The sequence below is a fragment of the Neophocaena asiaeorientalis genome, unplaced genomic scaffold (genome assembly GCF_003031525.2).
Source record: "Neophocaena asiaeorientalis asiaeorientalis breed wild unplaced genomic scaffold, Neophocaena_asiaeorientalis_V1.1 scaffold277, whole genome shotgun sequence".
Lineage (NCBI taxonomy): Eukaryota > Metazoa > Chordata > Mammalia > Artiodactyla > Phocoenidae > Neophocaena > Neophocaena asiaeorientalis.
This window is the reverse complement of record NW_020173947.1, coordinates 104,564-123,999: the sequence shown is the minus strand read 5'-3', so window position 1 is coordinate 123,999 and position 19,436 is coordinate 104,564. Positions and strand designations below refer to the sequence as shown.

The 19,436-nt window shown below is 38.0% G+C and overlaps 1 protein-coding gene across 2 annotated transcripts in view; it reads right to left on the bottom strand.

The window, feature by feature from the left end:
* HGF (hepatocyte growth factor) overlaps positions 1 to 18,078 on the bottom strand; it is an 82,165-nt gene extending 64,087 nt beyond the window's left edge. For both annotated transcript variants that reach the window (XM_024752838.1, XM_024752839.1), the window contains exons 1-3: positions 17,945 to 18,078; positions 17,553 to 17,676; positions 9,630 to 9,795 (exon numbers count right to left, since the gene is read on the bottom strand). In XM_024752838.1, coding sequence (XP_024608606.1) covers positions 9,630 to 9,795; positions 17,553 to 17,637 — 251 coding nt within the window. In that variant the 5' untranslated portion in view covers positions 17,638 to 17,676; positions 17,945 to 18,078. The remainder of the gene's footprint in view (positions 1 to 9,629; positions 9,796 to 17,552; positions 17,677 to 17,944) is intronic.
* Positions 18,079 to 19,436: the final 1,358 nt, after the last annotated feature.

Below are 19,436 nucleotides of genomic sequence, written 5' to 3'. Positions count from 1 at the left end.
CAAGGAAGGCAATATAAAAACAGACGTATTATTACATATACAGAAACATGAGGGATATTTGAACCTACCATTTTGCTAGCCAAATAAGACAGAACAAAATTAAATTTTTATAGGTGTAGATTTAAATATCAGATAGGATAAAATTTGAAATGTTCTCATGTTATTCTCAATGACACATAGAAGAATGAGGGCTTCAACAAGCAAAATCAATATATAGCACAACTACTTGGAATATTTCTGAAGACTTTATTTTTTTTTTGTAAGTACACAGCAAGTTGGAAGATATTTTTGCAGTTATATACAAATTATTATATTTGAAATATCATGATTAACTTCTAAAGGTTGTAATTGTATAAAGCACATTCTAAAGTGACATGTCCTAAAATGCATTAGACAAATCACCACCCCAGGAGATTCTCCAGCAAAGAAGGATCTAAAATCAAATGTTTGGGAAATTTTGCATATAATATCCCTTCTTGGTGAGTTATAAAGCATTTAAGCTTATTAAAGGCGATGAAAATCCTTCTCTTAGGTAACTTTGCATAAGTCAATGTTTCCTAAATGGATTTGCTTGCATAAGCATTTTTAATTTAAATAAAAAACTAATATCAGAGAGAATACACTTTTGATATATCATCTTGACAAAAATTGCTGAAATGTGTTAACTCCTAAAATTATCATTCCTATAGCTAAGTATTATACTGGTATTTTCTTGCTCACTAAAAAAAGTATTTCTAAAGAAAACTGATAAATACAAAAATCCCTTAACTGAGAATAGTAAAGTACTTAAAATTTTCAACACATTAACTGTTACCATTTCTAAAAATACAGGAAATAAAGTTCGAATTCTGAACTATTTTCTTTCCATTAAGAAATAGTATTAAAACTCTTTCTTAACCATGTTCATGTGCTTTACAATGGTGTGTTAGTTTCTGCTATATAACAAAGTGAATCAGCTACATGTACACATATATCCCCATATCCCCTGCCTCTTGCGACTCCCTCCCATCCTTCCTATCCCACCCCGCCAGGTGGTCACAAAGCACAAGCTGATCTCCCTGTGCTGTGCGGCTGCTTCCCACTAGCTATCTGGTTGACATTTGGTAGCATGTATATGTGCATGCCACTCTCTCACTTCGTCCCAGCTTCCCCTTCTCCCATGTCCTCAAGTCCATTCTCTATGACTGCGCCTTTATTCCTGTCCTACCTCTAGGTCCTTCATAATTTTTTTTTTTAAGATTCCATATATATGTGTTAGCATACAGTATCTGTTTTTCTCTTTCTGACTTACTTCACTCTGTATGATAGACCCTAGGTCCATCCACCTCACTACAAATAACTCAATCTCGTTTCTTTTTATGGCTGAGTAATATTGCATTGTATATATGTGCCACATCTTCTTTATCCATTCATCTGTTGATGGACACTTAGGTTGCTTCCATGTCCTGGCTATTGTAAATAGAGCTGCAAAGAATATTGTGGAACATGACTCTTTTTGAATTATGGTTTTCTCAAGGTATACGCCCAGTAGTGGGAATGCTGAGTCGTATCGTAGTTCTAGTTTTAGTTTCTTAAGGAACCTCAATACTGTTCTCCATAGTGGCTGTATCAATTTACATTACCACAAACAGTGCAAGACTGTTCCCTTTCTCCACACCCTCTCTAGCATGTATTGTTTGCAGACTTTTTGATGATGGCCATTCTGACTGGTGTGAGGTGATACTTCATTATAGTTTTGATTTGCATTACTCCTTAGGATTCTGTATGTATAGTATCATGTCATCTGCAAACAGGGACAGATTTACTTCTTCTTTCTGATTTGGATTCCTTTTATTTCCTTTTCTTCTCTGATTGCTGTGGCTAAAACTTCCAAAACTAAGGTGAATAAGAGTGGTGAGATTGGACAACCTAGTCTTTTTCCTGATCTTAGTGGAAGTGGTTTCAGTTTTTCACCATTGAGAACAATGTTGGCTGTGGGTTTGTCATATATGGCCTTTATTATGTTGAGCTAAGTTCCCTCTATGCCTACTTTCTGGACGGTTTTTATCATAAATGGGTGTTGAATTTTGTCAAAAGCTTTCTCTGCATCTATTGAGACGATCATATGGTTTTTCTCCTTCTGTTTGTTAATATGGTGTATCACATTGATTGATTTGTGTATATTGAAGAATCCTTGCATTCCTGGGATAAACCCCATTTGATCATGGTGTAGGATACTTTTAATGTGCTGTTGGATTCTGTTTGCTAGTATTTTGTTGAGGATTTTTGCATCTATGTTCATCTGTGTTACTGGCCTGTAGTTTTCTTTTTTTGTGACATCTTTGTCTGGTTTTGGTATCAGGGTGATGGAGGCCTCATAGAATGAGTTTGGGAGTGTTCCTCCCTCTGCTATATTTTGGAAGCATTTGAGAAGGACAGGTGTTAGCTCTTCTCTAAATGTTTGATAGAATTCACCTGTGTAGCCATCTGGTCCTAGGCTATTGTTTGCTGGAAGATTTTAAGCACAGTTTCAATTTCAATACTTGTGACTGGTCTGTTTATATTTTCTATTTCTTCCTGGTTCAGTCTCGGAGGGTTGTGATTTTCTAAGAATTTTTCCATTTATTCCAGGTTGTCCATTGTATTGGCATACAGTTGCTTGTAGTAATCCCTCATGATCCTTGTATTTCTGCCGTGTCAGTTGTTACTTCTCCTTTTTCATTTCTATTGGTTTGAGTCTTTTCCCTTTTTTTCTTGATGAGTCTGGCTAATGGTTTATCAATTTTGTTTATCTTCTTAAAGAACCAGCTTTTAGTTTTATTGATCTTTGCAATCATTTCCTTCATTTCTTTTTCCTTCATTTCTGATCTGATGTTTATGATTTATTTGCTTATACTAACTTTGGGTTGTTTTTGTTCTTCTTTCTGTAATTGCTTTAGGTGTAAGCGCAGGTTGTTTATTTGAGATTTTTCTTGTTCCCTCAGGTAGGATTGTATTGCTATAAACTTCCCTCTTAGAACTGCTTTTGCTTCATCCCACAGGTTTTGGGTCATAGTGTTTTCATTGTCATTTGTTTCTAGGTATTTTTTGATTTCCTCTTTGATTTCTTCTGTGCTCTCTTGGTCATTTAGTAGTGTATTGTTTAGCCTCCATGTGATTGTATTTTTTACAGTTTTTTTTTTTTCTGTAATTGATATCTAGTCTCATAGCAGTATGGTCGGAAAAGATACTGGATACGATTTCAATCTTCTTAAATTTACCAAGGCTTGATTTGGGATCTGAGGTGTTATCTATCCATAGAATGTTCCATGAGTACTTGAGAAGAAAGTGTATTCTGTTGTTTTTGGATGGAATGTCCTATAAATATCAATTAAGTTCATCATGTTTAATGTGTCATTTAAAGCTTGTGTTTCCTTATTTATTTTCATTATGGATGATCTGTCCATTGGTGAAAGTGGGGTGTTAAAGTCCCCTACTATGATTGTGTTACTGTCGATTTCCCCTTTTGTGGCTGTTAGTATTTGCTTTATGTATTGAGGTACTCCTATGTTGGGTGCATAAATATTTACAATTGTTATATCTTCCTCTTGGAGTGATCCCTTGATCATGATGTAGTGTCCTTCTTTGTCTCTTGTAATAGTCTTTATTTAAAGTCTATTTTGTCTGATATGAGAATTGCTACTCCGGCTTTATTTTGATTTCCATTTGCATGGAATATCTTTTTCCATCCCTTTACTTTCAGTCTGTATGTGTCCCTAGGACTGAAGTGGGTCTCTTGTAGACAGCATATATACAGGTCTTGTTTTTGTATCCATTCAGCCAGTCTATGTCTTTTGGTTGGAGCATTTAATCCATTTATATTTAAGGTAATTATCGATATGTATGTTCCTATTACAATTTTCTTCATTGTTTTGGGTTTGTTATTGTAGGTCTTCTCCTTCTCTTGTGTTTCCTGCCTAGAGAAGTTCCTTCAGCACGTGTTGTAAAGCCGGTTTGGTGGTGCTGAATTCTCTTAGCTTTTGCTTGTCTGTAAAGGTTTTAATTTCTCCATCAACTATGAATGAGGTCCTTGCTGGGTAGAGTAATCTTGGTTGTAGGTTTTTCCCTTTCATCACTTCAAATATGTCCTGCCACTCCCTTCTGGCTTGCAGAGTTTCTGCTGAAAGATCAGCTGTTAACCTTATGGGGATGCCCTTGTATGTTATTTGTTGCTTTTCCCTTGCTGCTTTTAATATTTTTTCTTTGTATTTAATTTTTGATAGTTTGATTAATATGTGTCTTGGCATGTGTCTCCTTGGATTTATCCTGTATGGGTCTCTGCCCTTCCTGGACTTGATTGACTATTTCCTTTCCCGTATTAGGGAAGTTTTCAACTATAATCTCTTCAAATATTTTCTCAGACCCTTTCTTTTTTCTCTTCTTTTTCTGGGACCCCTGTAATTCGAATGTTGGTGTATTTAATGTTGTCCCAGAGGTCTCTGCAACTGTCCTCAATTCTTTTTATTCTTCTTTCTTTATTCTGCTCTGTGGTAGTTATTTCCACTATTTCATCTTTCAGGTCACTTATCTGTTCTTCTGCCTCAGTTATTCTGCTATTGATTCCTTCTAGAGAATTTTTAATTTCATTTATCGTGTTGTTCATCATTGTTTGTTTGCTCTTTAGTTTTTCTAGGTCCTTGTTAAATGTTTCTTGTATCTTCTAAATTCTATTTCCAAGATTTTGGATCATCTTTACTGTCATTACTCTGAATTCTTTTTCAGGTAGACTGCCTACTTCCTCTTCGTTTGTTTGGTCTGGTGTGTTTTTACCTTGCTCCTTCATCTGCTGTGTATTTCTCTGTCTTCTCATTTTGCTTAACTTACTGTGTTTGGGGTTTCCTTTTCACCGGCTTCAGGTTCGTAGTTCCAATTGTTTTTGGTATCTGCCCCCAGGGGGTAAGGTTGGTTCATTGGGTTGTGTAGGCTTACTGGTGGAGGGGACTGGTGCCTGTGTTCTGATGGATGAGGCTGGATCTTGTCTTTCTGGTGGGCAGGACTGCATCCGGTGGTGTGTTTTGGGGTGTCTGTGGACTTACTATGATTTTAGGCAGTCTCTCTGATAATGGTTGGGGTGGTGTTCCTGTCTTGCTAGTCGTTTGGCATGGGGCGTCCAGCACTGTAGCTTGCTGGTCGTTGAGTGGAGCTGGGTCTGAACATTGAGACAGAGATATCTGGGAGAGCTCTCACCGAATGATATTACGAGTGGCCTGGAGGTCTCTGATGGACCAATGTCCTGAACTTGGCTCTCCCACCTCAAAGGCTCAGCCCTGACACCCGGCTGGAGCACCAAGACCCTGTCAGCCAAACGGCTCAGAAGAAAAGGGAGAAAAAAAAGAAGAAAGAAAGAAAATAAATAAAATAAGTGAAGTTATTAAAATAAAAAATTAGAAATATTATTAAAATAAAAAAGTTTCATGTATTCCACAGATGCAGGTACATCAGGTTGATTGTGGAGATTTAATCCTCTGCTCCTGAGGCTGCACAGAGAAATTTCCCTTTCTCTTCTTTGTTCACACAGCTCCTGGGGTTCAGCTTTGGATTTGGCCCTGCTGCTGCATGTAGGATGCCCTCTGGCGTCTGTTTGTCGCCCAGAGAGGAGGGGCTTAAAGGAGCAGCTTTAAGATTAGGGGGCTCTGGCTCACTCAGGCTGAGGGGTATGGAGGGGTATGGAATTAGGGGCGAGTCTGCGGTGGCAGAGGCCAGTGTGAAGTTGCAACAGCCTGAAGCACACTGGGTGTTCTCCTGCGGGGAGTTGTCCCTGGATCTCAGGCCCCTGGCAGTGGCGGGCTGCACAGGTTCCCGGGATGGGAGGTGTGGATAGTGACCTGTGCTCACACACAGGCTTCTTGGTGGCGGCAGCAGAAGCCTTAGCGTTTCATGCCCATCTCTGGTGTCCATGCTGATAGCCACAGCTTGCGCCTGTCTCTGGAGCTCATTTAGGCGGTGCTCTGAATCCGCTCTCCTTGCACACCATGAAACAATGGTCTCTTGCCTCTTCGGCAGATCCAGACCTTTCCCCAGACTCACTCCCGGCTAGCTGTGGCACACTAGCCCCCTTCAGGCTGTGTTCCCGCAGCCAACCCCAGTCCTCTCCCTTTGATCTGACCTCCGAAGCCCGAGCCTCAGCTCCCAGCCCCCACCCATCCTGGCGGGTTAGTAGACAAACCTCTCTGGGCTGGTGAGTGCCGGTCGGCCCTGATCCTCTGTGCAGGAATCTCTCCGCTTTGCCCTCCGCACCCCTGTTGCTGTGCTCTCCTCCACGGCTCCGAAGCTTTCCCCCTCCATCACCCACAGTCTCTGCCTGCGAAGGGGCTTCTAGTGTGTGGAAACCTTTCCTCCTTCACGGCTCCCTCCCCGAGGTGCAGGTCCCGTCCCTATTCTTTTGGTACGTGGGGAGTGTTCAGTGGCCATGGCTCACGGGCCCAGCCGCTCCGCGGCATGTGGGATCCTCCCGGACCGGGGCACGAACCCGTGTCCCCTGCATCATCAGGTGGACTCTCAACCACTGTGCCACCAGGGAAGCCCCAGATCATATACTTTTGAAAGCACATAATTTTCTTATAATTTTATGTAGTTCAAATTAGTCATTTATTTCTTAACGTTGTAACAGCTTTTAAGTAATTTTAAATAAGGGGAAATAACTTTTATAAAACAAATATTAAAAAGATGTTATAAAATTAAAGTATTTCAACTATTTTATATTTTTACATAGTGCATTTTATTCTATATCTAACTTCAAAAATTATATGTATAAACTTTGTGCTTTGATTTACACGTAGACATTTTGAAATGTCCACCTACAAGAACATTTTACAGCTGAAATAGTATTAAAGAACAAACATAAAAGTCTGTTTTTGCAACTGTGGCAGAATAACTTGAAAAGAGAAAAACTGGCTGATAATATATTTGAATTTTGATCTGGTAGATAGGAAACTTATGCAATACATGTAAAATTTCCTATATCCCTATTGTAGGGTGTTGGGGGGAGAGTTAAATAACCTTGAAAGCATGGTAATTAGATAAAGAATACATATGAAGATAACTAAACGAACATCTAAAAAGAAATTTTAAAATTACAGACTCAAATGCCTACTAGTTAACATTAAAATAAAAATGTACCACACATATATAAACTACTACTTTTTTTTCAGTAATATGGCTTTGACATGAGATTGCCTTGCAAGTGACTCATAAGCCCCATCAGGAACATGTGAGATTTGCTTCTGTGAATACAAAGGTGATTCCATCTGGAAAGTGGGTGACAGGGTTTCCAGCTTGCTGATTTCATTCACCCTTTTCTCTCATTCCATTACAATTCCATATACCCTCAGAAAATTGTATTTGCTTGTATCATTTTACACCTCCATATGGACTGGATCCAAGCTGACAAATGCCATGAGTTGCATATCTTCTTTGAAGTTTGACTTTAGGAGTCCTTCTCTTAGCTTTATTTTAACTATCATCTTCCTTTCAATAATTTATTTTCTTGAGTTGTTTATGGCAGAAGGGCAATTCCAGTACCAGTTACTCAGTCATGGTTAGAAATTTTCATCTCTTGAGTCAGTTCATGTACAGTAATTTTTTGAAATGCTTAGAATCAGGCATTCTGGTCATCTTTCTCATCCAGCAAAAAACAACTTCAGTCTCTATAAATTCAATATTGTTGATACCTTCTCAAGAGGAAACAAAATTTGAGACCTCCACCTCATGCCCACTGAATCACAGATGCTTTCCCACAGCACTGTTGGTATTTTCCAAACATTTTAGTGTGTTCGCCATTGTTTTTCAATGATTCTAGTTCATGTAACAAGTCCCCAAAAAGATCTTTAATTCATTAAGAACCTACTTTCAGCATATCACAAGTATGTCCATTCAATTCTGAATAAGTAATGTATTTAGTGATTCCAGATAAGTATGTATATATATCACAAGTGTGAAGGATGACACCATGTCTGAGCAGAGAACTTTAGCTGTACATTGGTATTACTACATGTGGTTTTCTGCACAGGTTGCCATAAATTTGGAGACTAAATATAACTCAACCAGAATATGGTTGAAAAGCATGAAACCTCGTATATATGGGATATGTAAAGTTTTATTAATCTGGTCACATATGTTCTCCAACGCAGCAAAATCATTTTAGTTTCTCCTAAATAAAACAAAGGGAAAGCTGTTTTGTTTTGGGTTTTTTCTAGGCCTATGGCTGACTAATGTGAAAATCAAGGCTTAGCAATACTTTCCTTACTTGTGGATCCAGGAGAGTGTATTTTCAAATTCAAAGTTAAAAATCAACAATGAGATGTGGTTCTCCCATTCCCTTTGCCCTGCCCTTCTAACCCTGAAAGGGGAAAATACAATAAATCCAACCTCCTCAATTGCCAGAAGAACATCTCCATAAATCTACACAGCTGAGTTGTTGATTGAGAGTAGTTTTCTCTAATTTATTTTTTTTAATCTCAAGCCTTTTCTAGGAAAGTCAGGGAAAGAAGGAGTTATCATAAGAATTACTTGCAAAGTTAATTCCCCACTCCCAGTGCCAGGAAATATCTCCCTGAAAGTGGCAGTTTGGCTATAAAAATACTTCCAGAGGAGATCTAAATGAATAGAAAAGAGATAGTCTTTCCTCCTGCTAAACCTATTGAAGAGCTCCTCTAACCATGTCCTTTCTCCTCGGGCCCATAACACTTACTTCTCTGAGAAAGGCAAGACGAATTTAGGACCTCTTGCCATGACATTACTAAAATCTGTGTTCACATTATGTGTTAACTACCCAAATGTAATAGAGTAGAATTCAAAAGTGACAGGATACTATGTGCACTCCTGTTAAAGTGGGATGAAATAGGGAATAAAAAGGTGGAAAGTAAGTGTGGGGAGGGAATATTTATGAAGAACTAGGAAATGCATTTTCTTCTGGCAATTTAGAAAACTATTCAGATGAAACTGTCACCTTCATGGCCCAAAACTCCAAGTTTTATCCTTTGGCATACTGGCAAAGTTGTAAGGAATTTTTCCCTGGGAGGTCACAGAGAAGCTTTCAAAAGAGAAGAAAACTCTCCATTTGAGTCCCCTCATGCCTCTTTGAATTGCCCCAACACTTTTCACCTAAAACTTCATCATCACTACCCGCTAACTTCTTTTAAACAGTCCCTCTAGTTTTTTTAAACTAATTATCTCAATGGTTTTTATTTACATCCCTAAAGACAATGATACAAGTTGCAGTAAGTTTTGGTTGTTGGCCAACTTCTATTCTGAAAATTCCTCCACTCCTCTTGTAAGAAAAAAAAAAAGTTTACTCTGAATATTGTAAAATATTAGAGAGATAAAAAGTTAATCTAATTGAATTTTAGTTCCTAAAGTTCAGCTGTTCATAAGATGAGAAAATATAAATTCCATAACTAAAGCCACTGTGGATTCTAAAAGATCTCAGTTTATGTGTTCTCCCTTACTCATATTTCCATCAAATGAGAGCTAAGTCTGCTGTTGCAATGAGTTAAAACTAAAATCAAGCTTACAATTTTAAGAGTATATTGCATTGAATACAAAAAAGATGATGATAATGAGTCCATGCTATATTTGGAAAATTATTCTAAGAACGAAATGAAGCAACTTACTTGCAAGTGAATGGAAGTCCTTTATTCCTAATACATCTATTGGCACATTGGTCTGCAGTGTTCATTTTTTTTGTTTTTATCTTCAGTAATGGGTCTTCTTTAATTAGAGTAGTCTTTGCTGACTTTTTGAATTCATGAAGTGTGTTTCTTCTTTTCTTCTGTCCTTCTATTAATAATAATATTTTTTTAAAACATAGGGGAAAAGCTTTTAAGGCTCATATAGAAAAAAATATCCCTAAGAATCATCTACGAGGTAATGATTTTATCTGACAACATACCAGACCTCCAGGGGTTGGGGGGTGGAGTAATGTGGGGAATGATACTCTCAGATACTTAAGAGCAAGAGAGGAATAGTTAATCAGTGAAGAAAAAATAACTTCACATACAGAGTCATTCATCTACATTCTTTCAAATGAAGGATGCTTTTAAAAATTAGGACAGAGTTCACTCTTAAGAAATAAATAACATGGTATTCTCCAAACAGTATGAAAGGAAGTGCCAGGACATATCATATCATGCTCTATAATTAAATCTGTCATTTCCTTCTACAATTGGTCCTTATGTAAATTATAGTACTAATTAGATAAGCCAAGTCAATGACAGGTGAGAAACTTCTCACTAAAAATGGTGCACTGGGTAAATTCTTCTGACTTGGTCTTTAAAGTATTTCATACTATTCATATTCTAGCCCTTTCATTTCCTACATAAGTGTTTTCTGTGCTTTTGGGCACTATTTCTCAGTATCACTGAAGTGTTTGTTTTGAAATCAAGCCAAATGTTGTAAATCAAATGTATGTAAAACTTCATCCTTTAATGTAGCAATATCATTTTTCTTCATCAAAGTATTGTACCAGGCCCCTAGATAGCATGAAGCCTCCTATTAAAAAGCTGAAGAGCAAAGCTAAAACATCCCAAGAGACTTAATCTTATGGATAACTTTAGAATATGAAGAACTTGCTTCTTCATTCTTAATTTGCCCAAAGTTACCTGGTTTCTAATGATAATCATCTTTTCACAATGAGGATCAAATTGTCTAAGAGACTGCAGCTGTTATAGAACAAGGGTGGATATAATTGTGCCCCTCCCCTGCCTGTCAATTCATTTGAATACCCTTATAACAAAGGCAGTAATAATATGTACATTTTTAAGATACGAAACCAAGACACGGGAAAGTTGATGACTTAGAAGATCTGATTGAAAATCCAGCTGCCTGGCTTCAGAGCCCCCACTCTTAAACACGTATGATGCCATCTCTCTCTAAGACTTGCTAAGAAAGCATGTGGAAATAACGGCTTATAAACAGTTTCTGAAGATATGCTTAAAGCTATCAGTAGAGAAGTAACTTGGATGGCAGAACAGGAAATCACTTCTTGTCTTTAAACGTGGTGAAATGTGCCAAGAAAAGAGGGTGAAAATTTTTCTGTAGAAAATTTGGAAATATGGCTTAACAGAGTGAGGTACCAAGAATGCCATCATACTCTTAAGTCTGCCAGCAACCACTGGCTCCAGTTGTTTTATTAAACATGGAGATGCTACCCATTCATATCTATCCTAACCTGAAGTCCACAGTAAATAAGAGAAAACATGAATTCCTCTAAATTTTGGTTCTCTATAAAACTCCAGAACACAATCCCCAAAAGACTGGTACTAATTTCTGTAATAATGCTTTCATTTTCTTTTCTTTTCTTTTCTTCAACTTTTCTTTGCCCTATAAGATGGAATGGCTATGGTAGAACAGGTATAATTTAAAAGACATCTTAACATAGAAATTCAGTCAACCAAATAATCCATCAACATGTTATTTATTGAGTGTGGACCAAATGCCTTGCATAACGTTGGCAGACTGATGATAATTCTGGCATTCTTATTGACTTGCCAAGTGACTTTGTTTAATTACCTTAAATGCTAATATCCTATTACTCAATTTATAAAATGAAAGTTATATTATATGTGAACTAAAAGGAGCTATTTAAACTACAATCATTTGGAAATCAATTTGGGTTAAAAATGTTATGAATATGCAAAGTTTTAGTTTTGTTTTTGAAATTTCATCCTTTAATTTCTGGCATAAGAGAAGAAACCGTTATTCTCCCAAGCAAAGAAGTGGTATTAGTCTTTTCAAATTTTGGTTTCTGCCACAGGACCATGTTAATGGGAGATACGTTTCTCCACTAAGAGTTTCCACTTCTTTTGACATTAGTGCACTCTTTCTTAGGTGCTGTGAAATGTTTCACAGCATAAAAATCTTCTGAATTCCTGTATAAATTGGAATACTTCTCAGAAACAAATAGTGGTTAATGGACGCAGAAAATCTATTCAAAAAGCTATCTGCCAAAGTGGAAAAATTGTGTTGTATATATATATATATATATATATATATATATATATATATATATATATATATATATATATATATATGTATATGTATATATATATAATATGTATATATATGTGTGTATATATATACATATATATATGTGTGTATATATGCACATATATATAAAATAAATTCAATTAACTAAAAGTATAGAATTAAAATTGGCCTAATGTATTATGTATTTATTACCTATGTTTAAGTGTGAGAGAAGAACATAAAACTAAATTTTAAAAGTCTAAGACAAACATTGAGTTCAGACATGTATTTTACCAATTACCAAATAAAATAGAATACCTGGTCAATGCTCTGGTTTCTTCTCTCAGAACCATACAACATGAAGGAAGGCACTGAGGATGACTAGAGAAAAGTGGTTTCTGTGGGATCGTTGATTATATTTAATTCTGCAGATCCTCAGCTGTCCTATTGAAATGTGTTAATGCCTGGCTGTACCTCATAAAAATAGTCTACTCTTCCTTGCTGATAAACTTTCGATCACTACCTTTCATCTAAAGATCAAAAAGTATCTTGAAAAGCAAATAAATCTATGATTTCCCTTTACTAGATAATAAATAGGAGAGAAAAGCTTGTCTGGGGCTACAAATCTAATCAGGGGCAATCAGAACCAGATACTAAGATTCCCTTCTCACTCTTTATTTCTCATGACTTAGAAGCTTTCCCTTATAATTCAGTCATATCATTAGGTCAGTAACTAATTATTCAAAAAGGCGAAGTTCAAGCTAGTTGTACATCATGTAATCCACACATCAATAAAATTAATTCCTTCTTCAATAAAAGAAAAATTCAAAACAGAAGTCATTCAAAAAACAGCATCTGAAAATAAAATTCCTTTGCTGAAGATACTTTTAACTTTCTCTTCCATATGTATTAACAACTGATGCTTGTTTTAACAACAGTTAAAAAACAAGCTTAATTTGGGAAGAAACTCAAAAATATCTTTGGATCAGATTTTTCCCTACTATTTTTTGTGCATGACTGCTAGTTGAAGTTTATAAACAAAACATTGAAATGAAATCAAAGGGTAAGAGATCACTGCAACTTTGTCATGCTTTCTTATATTTTAAATTGCAACTCCTTTTCCCTCTTCCCTCAGTATGGGAAAACATTCTGTAGCTATATTTCCTGAAGAAACCAAAGTCCCTATTTTAAAACTGAAATCATTAGGCTCTTAGTGAAAAGCTACAAACAGAAAGTAGGGTCAAATGTATCAAGGTGCTTGAAGAAAGACACATTTCTCCCTCTGGTCCCTGGGCCTCACACTTATTTCTCTCAGTACCTCATATATTTTCTTCTCTGTATGGACTAACCATTGACTTCAAAGAAAAATCATGCAAAGGAAAGGATTTGCAGGGTGTGGAAAGAAGCAGGAATCTGGCTCCACGTATTCTGAGAAATCTACCCACATGATTAGTGATTAACAGCTTGAAGTGGCAAGATGTTAAGATGAAAGTACACAAATAATTAATGGAAGGGAATGGTGGTGACTGGAGATTTACTTCCCGAAGGCAAAAATCATAAATACAAGTCCAAGTCTTCATTTCTATTATCTAGGACTTGGGTTTCACAAGTGGACAATTTTCATCCCTTCTTTAGAGAAGGGAACAATATCATAAATAAAGATGTCAGGAAGGGATCAAGTCAGATTTAAATCAAATGTTGGTATTTGAGAAGCAGCATAAGTATCTCTTCCAAAAAGATTTACAAATGAAATGATGTTCAGTGTGAGAATAGGGACCTCCCTAGATGTTTCCCTCCTTCTACTTCCATGCCACTTCCTCTTTCATCCTCCTCCTGGTCTCTTCCTTCACTGTCTGTTTCTGCCTGTAGCTCTCCTCCACACACCAGCTAAAACAACCACACTTCAGTCAGGTATCTTGTCAACTCAGACCCTTCCAGCTGTGACCCATAATGTTTAAAATAGTGTAATTTAGCATGATATTCAAGCATACGTGCTAGTCTCTCTTACTTTTCCAAACCCAGGCCATACTCCTCCTCAGGTACTCAGCACACCAGCCCTACGTGATTGCCTGTCCTTGTACTTTCTCACTTCAGTACCTTCAGCCACTTTGTGTTCCCCTGACTTAAGTAATGACCGTACTACTACCTGTATTTTCACACTCTACTTGAGTATTGCATACCCCCTAAACCTGGTTTGATCTGAACTAGAAATGAACTCTCAACCGTAACATAATAATACTTCTAACACAGAATTGTTCTTATATTACTTAGCAAAATGGATTTTTTAGAGCGAGTTTCAGTTGATTTCACCGTTGCTGTATTCAATATAAATAAAAGGGAAAAATGCACATTGCATATTTAATTCACATAGATTTGGGTAGGAATCTCAGCTCTATCCAGTATGTAAGATAATAAGAAAAAAATTAAGATCTTTAACTTCAGTTTCCTCATGTAAGATGAGTCAATCCAATAATGCCAATCTTATTAGAATTAAATAAGCTTTGTTTTAGAACTTGGTCCATAACAGTCGCTCAACAAATGTAAGTTTCATCATCAAAAAATCTACAAACAGTAAATGCTGGAGGGGGTGTGATGAACAGGGAACCCTTTTGCACTGTTGGTGGGAATGTTAATTGATGCAGCTACTATGGAGAACAGTATGCAGGTTCCTCAAAAAACTAAAAATAGAGCTATCATATGACCCAGAAATCCCACTACTGGGCATATACCCTGAGAAGACCATAATTCAAAAAGAGTCATGTACCAAAATGTTCATTGCAGCACTATTTACCATAGCCAGGACATGGAAGCAAGCTAAGTGTCCATTGACAGATGAATGGATAAAGAAGATGTGGCACATATATACAATGGAATATTACTCAGCCATAAAAAGAAATGAAATTGAGTTATTTGTAGTGAGGTAGATGGACCTAGAGTCTGCCGTACAGAATGAAGTAAGTCAGAAAGAGAAAAACAAATACCGTATGCTAACACATATATATGGAATCTAAAAAAAAAAAAAGGTCCTGACGAACCTAGGGGCAGGACAGGAATAAAGACGCAGACGTAGAGAATGGACTTGAGGACAAAGGGAGGGGGAAGGGTAAGCTGGGATAAAGTGAGAGAGTGGCATGGACATATATACACTACCAAATGTAAAATAGATAGCTAGTGGGAAGCAGCCACATAGCACAGGGAGATCAGCTCCGTGCTTTGTGTCCACCTAGAAGGGTGGGATAGGGAGGGTAGGAGGGAGACGCAAGAGGGAGGAGATATGGAGATATATGTATATGTATAGCTGATTCACTTTGTTATAAAGCAGAAACTAACACACCATTGTAAAGCAATTATGTGCCAATAAAATGTTAAAAGAAAAATGAAGGTATTGGGGTGCAGAGTCAGTAAAAGAAACAAAACAAAACAAAAAAAACAAATGTAGGTTTCTTTCTCACTTGTTCATCTGTACATCTCCCACAGGCTCCTTGATAGTAGGTGCTCATTTAATGTTTTGTTGTTGTTGTTAGAAGGGACTGGATATTTGTATCCAGTGTAGTTGCGAGTGAATAGAGGATAATCCTATGTAAACCAACTCCTATAAAGATGGCTTGGGTCTATTATATTGAACATTTCTTTACGTTTTTTGAAACTTTTCTAAAAATATCTCCATAATATATTCTGCTCATAACTGGTTGTCACCTCATTATAGTATCCACTTCTTTTCAAATATTGTCTTATTTCACAATAGGTAAAAAAACAGACTCATAAGCTAAATCAAAAAGTATAACCGAAGCAAGTAACAACAAAATTCTAAATGTTCAATGTTAGATGATATAAAAAAGAACAGACTTTCTTTATATGTTCTAAGAGGACTATCCATGTTTTCCACTTTGAGGAATGTAATTTTTTAAAAAAACTATCAAAATAAAGTTGCCACCCAGACAAAGGCAGACCCTTTTTTGTTAACAATTTTAGCATTATCCACTTTAGGAATTATTCTATTACTTGTAATTCCCAACTGGCCTCTCCTTGCCTGCGGCATACTCTTGGGCTGCATTCCCCCTATCCTCAGGAAACGCAGTCATTTCAACATTAGCCAAAATGAAATATAATTACAAATGTTTATCTCCTGCCAAAACTTCACAATGCATGCCAAAAACAAATAGACATTGTCTATGGTTGATCTACTGTTTGGGTTTTCCACACTGTGTTCCCCATGCATAAGCACAGATGATTCCAGGTAACCATATTCTACTTCAGCCCATCAACATTTTGATCTTTGAAAATGAAACTCCTCAAAATATTAGCTGTCATTTCAATTTATACTCAAAATCCCACAAACCAGCAATGTCATATAAGAATCAATTTTAACATGACCCATCTCAAAGGTGATAACCTGCTAGATTGAACTTTTTTTTTTTCACCTCTTCAGAAATCTAACATAAATGTTCTCGAACTGACACTTCCCACACAGTGTTGTTTTCCAAAAGGGACACATCACAAAATCGAAGAAAGCCAGGTGGGACTGATTTTCCTCGTCATTTTGCAAGGTGTTGGTGTTTTCAACCTTTGTATTACATTGGAAACTAGATTGGAGGTCTGATAAATGTCATATTTAACTTATCTCAAAAGATATAACTGAGATATATCTCAGTTCTCTGTCTTATTTAAAAAAACTATGTCTACTGTCTGGGCATTTATTCCATTCTTTTATTCCCCTGTGCCCACCTATGATGCTCACTACCTTCTCCCGTTGGCATCCCAGCCACGACAATGATAACACAACCAAATACAGATGTTTCCTCTTGCCCTGATAACAACAGAAAACTTCCCAAAGCAGCAAATGAAACCTCTAAACTTCCAGGCAATATGAACTCCCAAGCAACTCCTTCCCAACCTGTAAATTCTGGGGAGAAAATGGGAGACTGAAAGGAGCATTTCTACAGCTATAATCAGAGTCACACAATTTTTGCCTCCTTGGCCCTGCAGTTTCAAAAGGGCAGGCATCCATACCCAGAAAGAATGAGACCTTAGGAGAGAGGCTTTCTCTTTCATTTTTATAACATGCATATACTCAGACTTTAATCTGCCTTCTCCAAATGAAAATTAAGTCATAATTTGGCCCTGAATGTTGACTGAGTGATGTGGGGTAATGGATTGTCATGGAAAATTCTCCTCTGGGAAAAAAAAAAAAACATGTCCCTGCTGTACTGACCATCACTTTCCCCTCCTCTCTTCAGCTTTAAATTTATCCAAACCAGCAAAGTTCAGCCAGTGTTAGCATCTCGCTCCCATCCCACCATCCCTGACTATCAGGCTAAGTGAGAGGGGGCTGGATCAATGGGGAGGGGGACAGAAACAACAGAGGGGATGCTAAGTATCTTTTTAAATGCTTTTCAAACAGAAAGAGAATGTCAAAAGAAAGCTGAATGAGAGATTTTAAAAACCCATACCACATACAGAGTTAAGGAAGGATGCTGGGAATCGGGTAAAGAGAGAGCATTAGGAAAAGGAAATGTTAGCAAGAGAGAGTTAAAGAAGAAGAAGAAGAAGGAAGAAAAGAGAAAACTAACCTGCATAGGGGATGGCAATGGGAAACAGGAGGTGGAGGAGGACGTGCTGCAGCAGTAAGACTGGCAGAAGTTTGGTCACCCACATGGTGCTGCTGGATGTGCTGGCGGATCCCACTGGCGATGCCTGCGTGAAAGAATCCTGTTCCGACTCAGTGCCTAGAAGAGCCCGTCGGCTCTGAGCTGCTTTTTATTGCGATGAGCTAAGTTTGTTGTGTGATTAACTGGAAAGATCTAGGTCTGAACTCCCTCTTACGGTAAGAAACTGTTTAACAACAGCCCTTTACTCTCTTCCACCCCCCTCCTTTCCTCACCACCCCCCACCCCCCAACAGCACCAAACAGATCCCAGCTCCCCACGACCCCACCCCCACTCTGCTGAGGAAAGAAACTTACAAAGAGAAGGTCACCTGGCCTGAGGCCAGCTTCAATTTGGAAGTTGGAGCTCCAGATCCCAGTGGCTCCTATCCGAGCAGGGAAGGGAGCTGCAAGGCTCAGCCCAGTAGCTAAATCAAGGCACAGGCAGAGGACCAATTCGCTAAATTTAAAACAGGAAAATACACGTGTTTACATCTCTATTTGGGAAAAGAGGAAGGGGAAGCAGCATAAGAAGAAAGCAAAGCACTGCCTTTCTGTCAAATGTGCGTCAGCTCCTAATCTCTCTCGTTTCACTACTGGAGCAATCCAGGGATTCCAAACACTGACACAGGCTCCCCAGGTGGTCAGAGCCCGGGAAGGAGGGGGAAGGCAGGCTGGCAGGCAGAGCGCAGACAGGTCCAGCCCAGGTAGCAAGAGGTCCGGTGAGAAAAGGGTATGTTATTGTGGGGGTAAAAATAAATAAACAAGCAAAACAAAAGCACCCACAGTGTCAGGCAGGAAAATTGCCCCTGCCCAACGGGCTCAAAGCAGGTAGCTTTTTTCAGAAGCTGAGCTAAGCTCCCCAGTCACCACAAAGGTACCAAAAGCACATAAAAGAAATGTGTCTGATTTGGGGTCTGTGATAAAATCTGGTCATGTACTCTTCTTAAAACGTCTAAGACATTGGGATTACCCACTGCCTCTCCCTGACAGATAAATGTGGCATGGATTAGATGTCCTTGTACACACACACACATACACACTCACACGTGGGTAACTTCTAAGACTGACTTTCACTGGAAATCTCTTAAGGGGGCTGAATTCATAAATAATTCATACCCCTCTCTTCTCTAGCTCCATCCCACCTGCATGCGCTCAGCAGCCTCCCTAAATCTAAGCGGAGAGAAGAGGAGCTTGCACTGGGGTGGCAGTGGAGATAAGGGACAGACACTTGTTATCTAGAGATTTGTCTTTGCACCTTGAGGTGATGCTCTGATTACTTTAGGTAAGAGCTTGCTTTATTTTTAATGGATTTGGGTGGATAGTTGCCCCTGTGTATCTCTGAAATGGGTACAGGTAGGAACAGTATCTCTGTCCACAGAAGAAAGGAAAGTGGGCGTAATGTGGAATGTCTCTGGAGCAGCGTGCAGCTGTACAGAGATGGTAGTGGGCGAAATTAAAACCATCCACAGACAGCCTTCCCTGCACAGTGCTCACTCATCCTCCAGTTCAGTCCACCCCCACCTCCAGAAAGAACCTAAGGTTGGGGTAGAGCTAGAAAAGCTAGTGATTAAGAACTAGTTTTGAGGAATCCACTTCATCTTACCTTTTCCTATTGTTAATCCTTCTCTTTGATCATTTTCTCCTTATAGAAACAAAACCAAGCAAACTTAAAAATCATTTGTCAGCCTATTTTACTTTCCTTTTTACTTTCTATTACAATGCTCAATTTCAGTATATTGCGTGACCATGATTCTGAATTGCCCCATGGTATCTCCTGTGCTTTACTAGGGATTCAGATGCCTTTTAA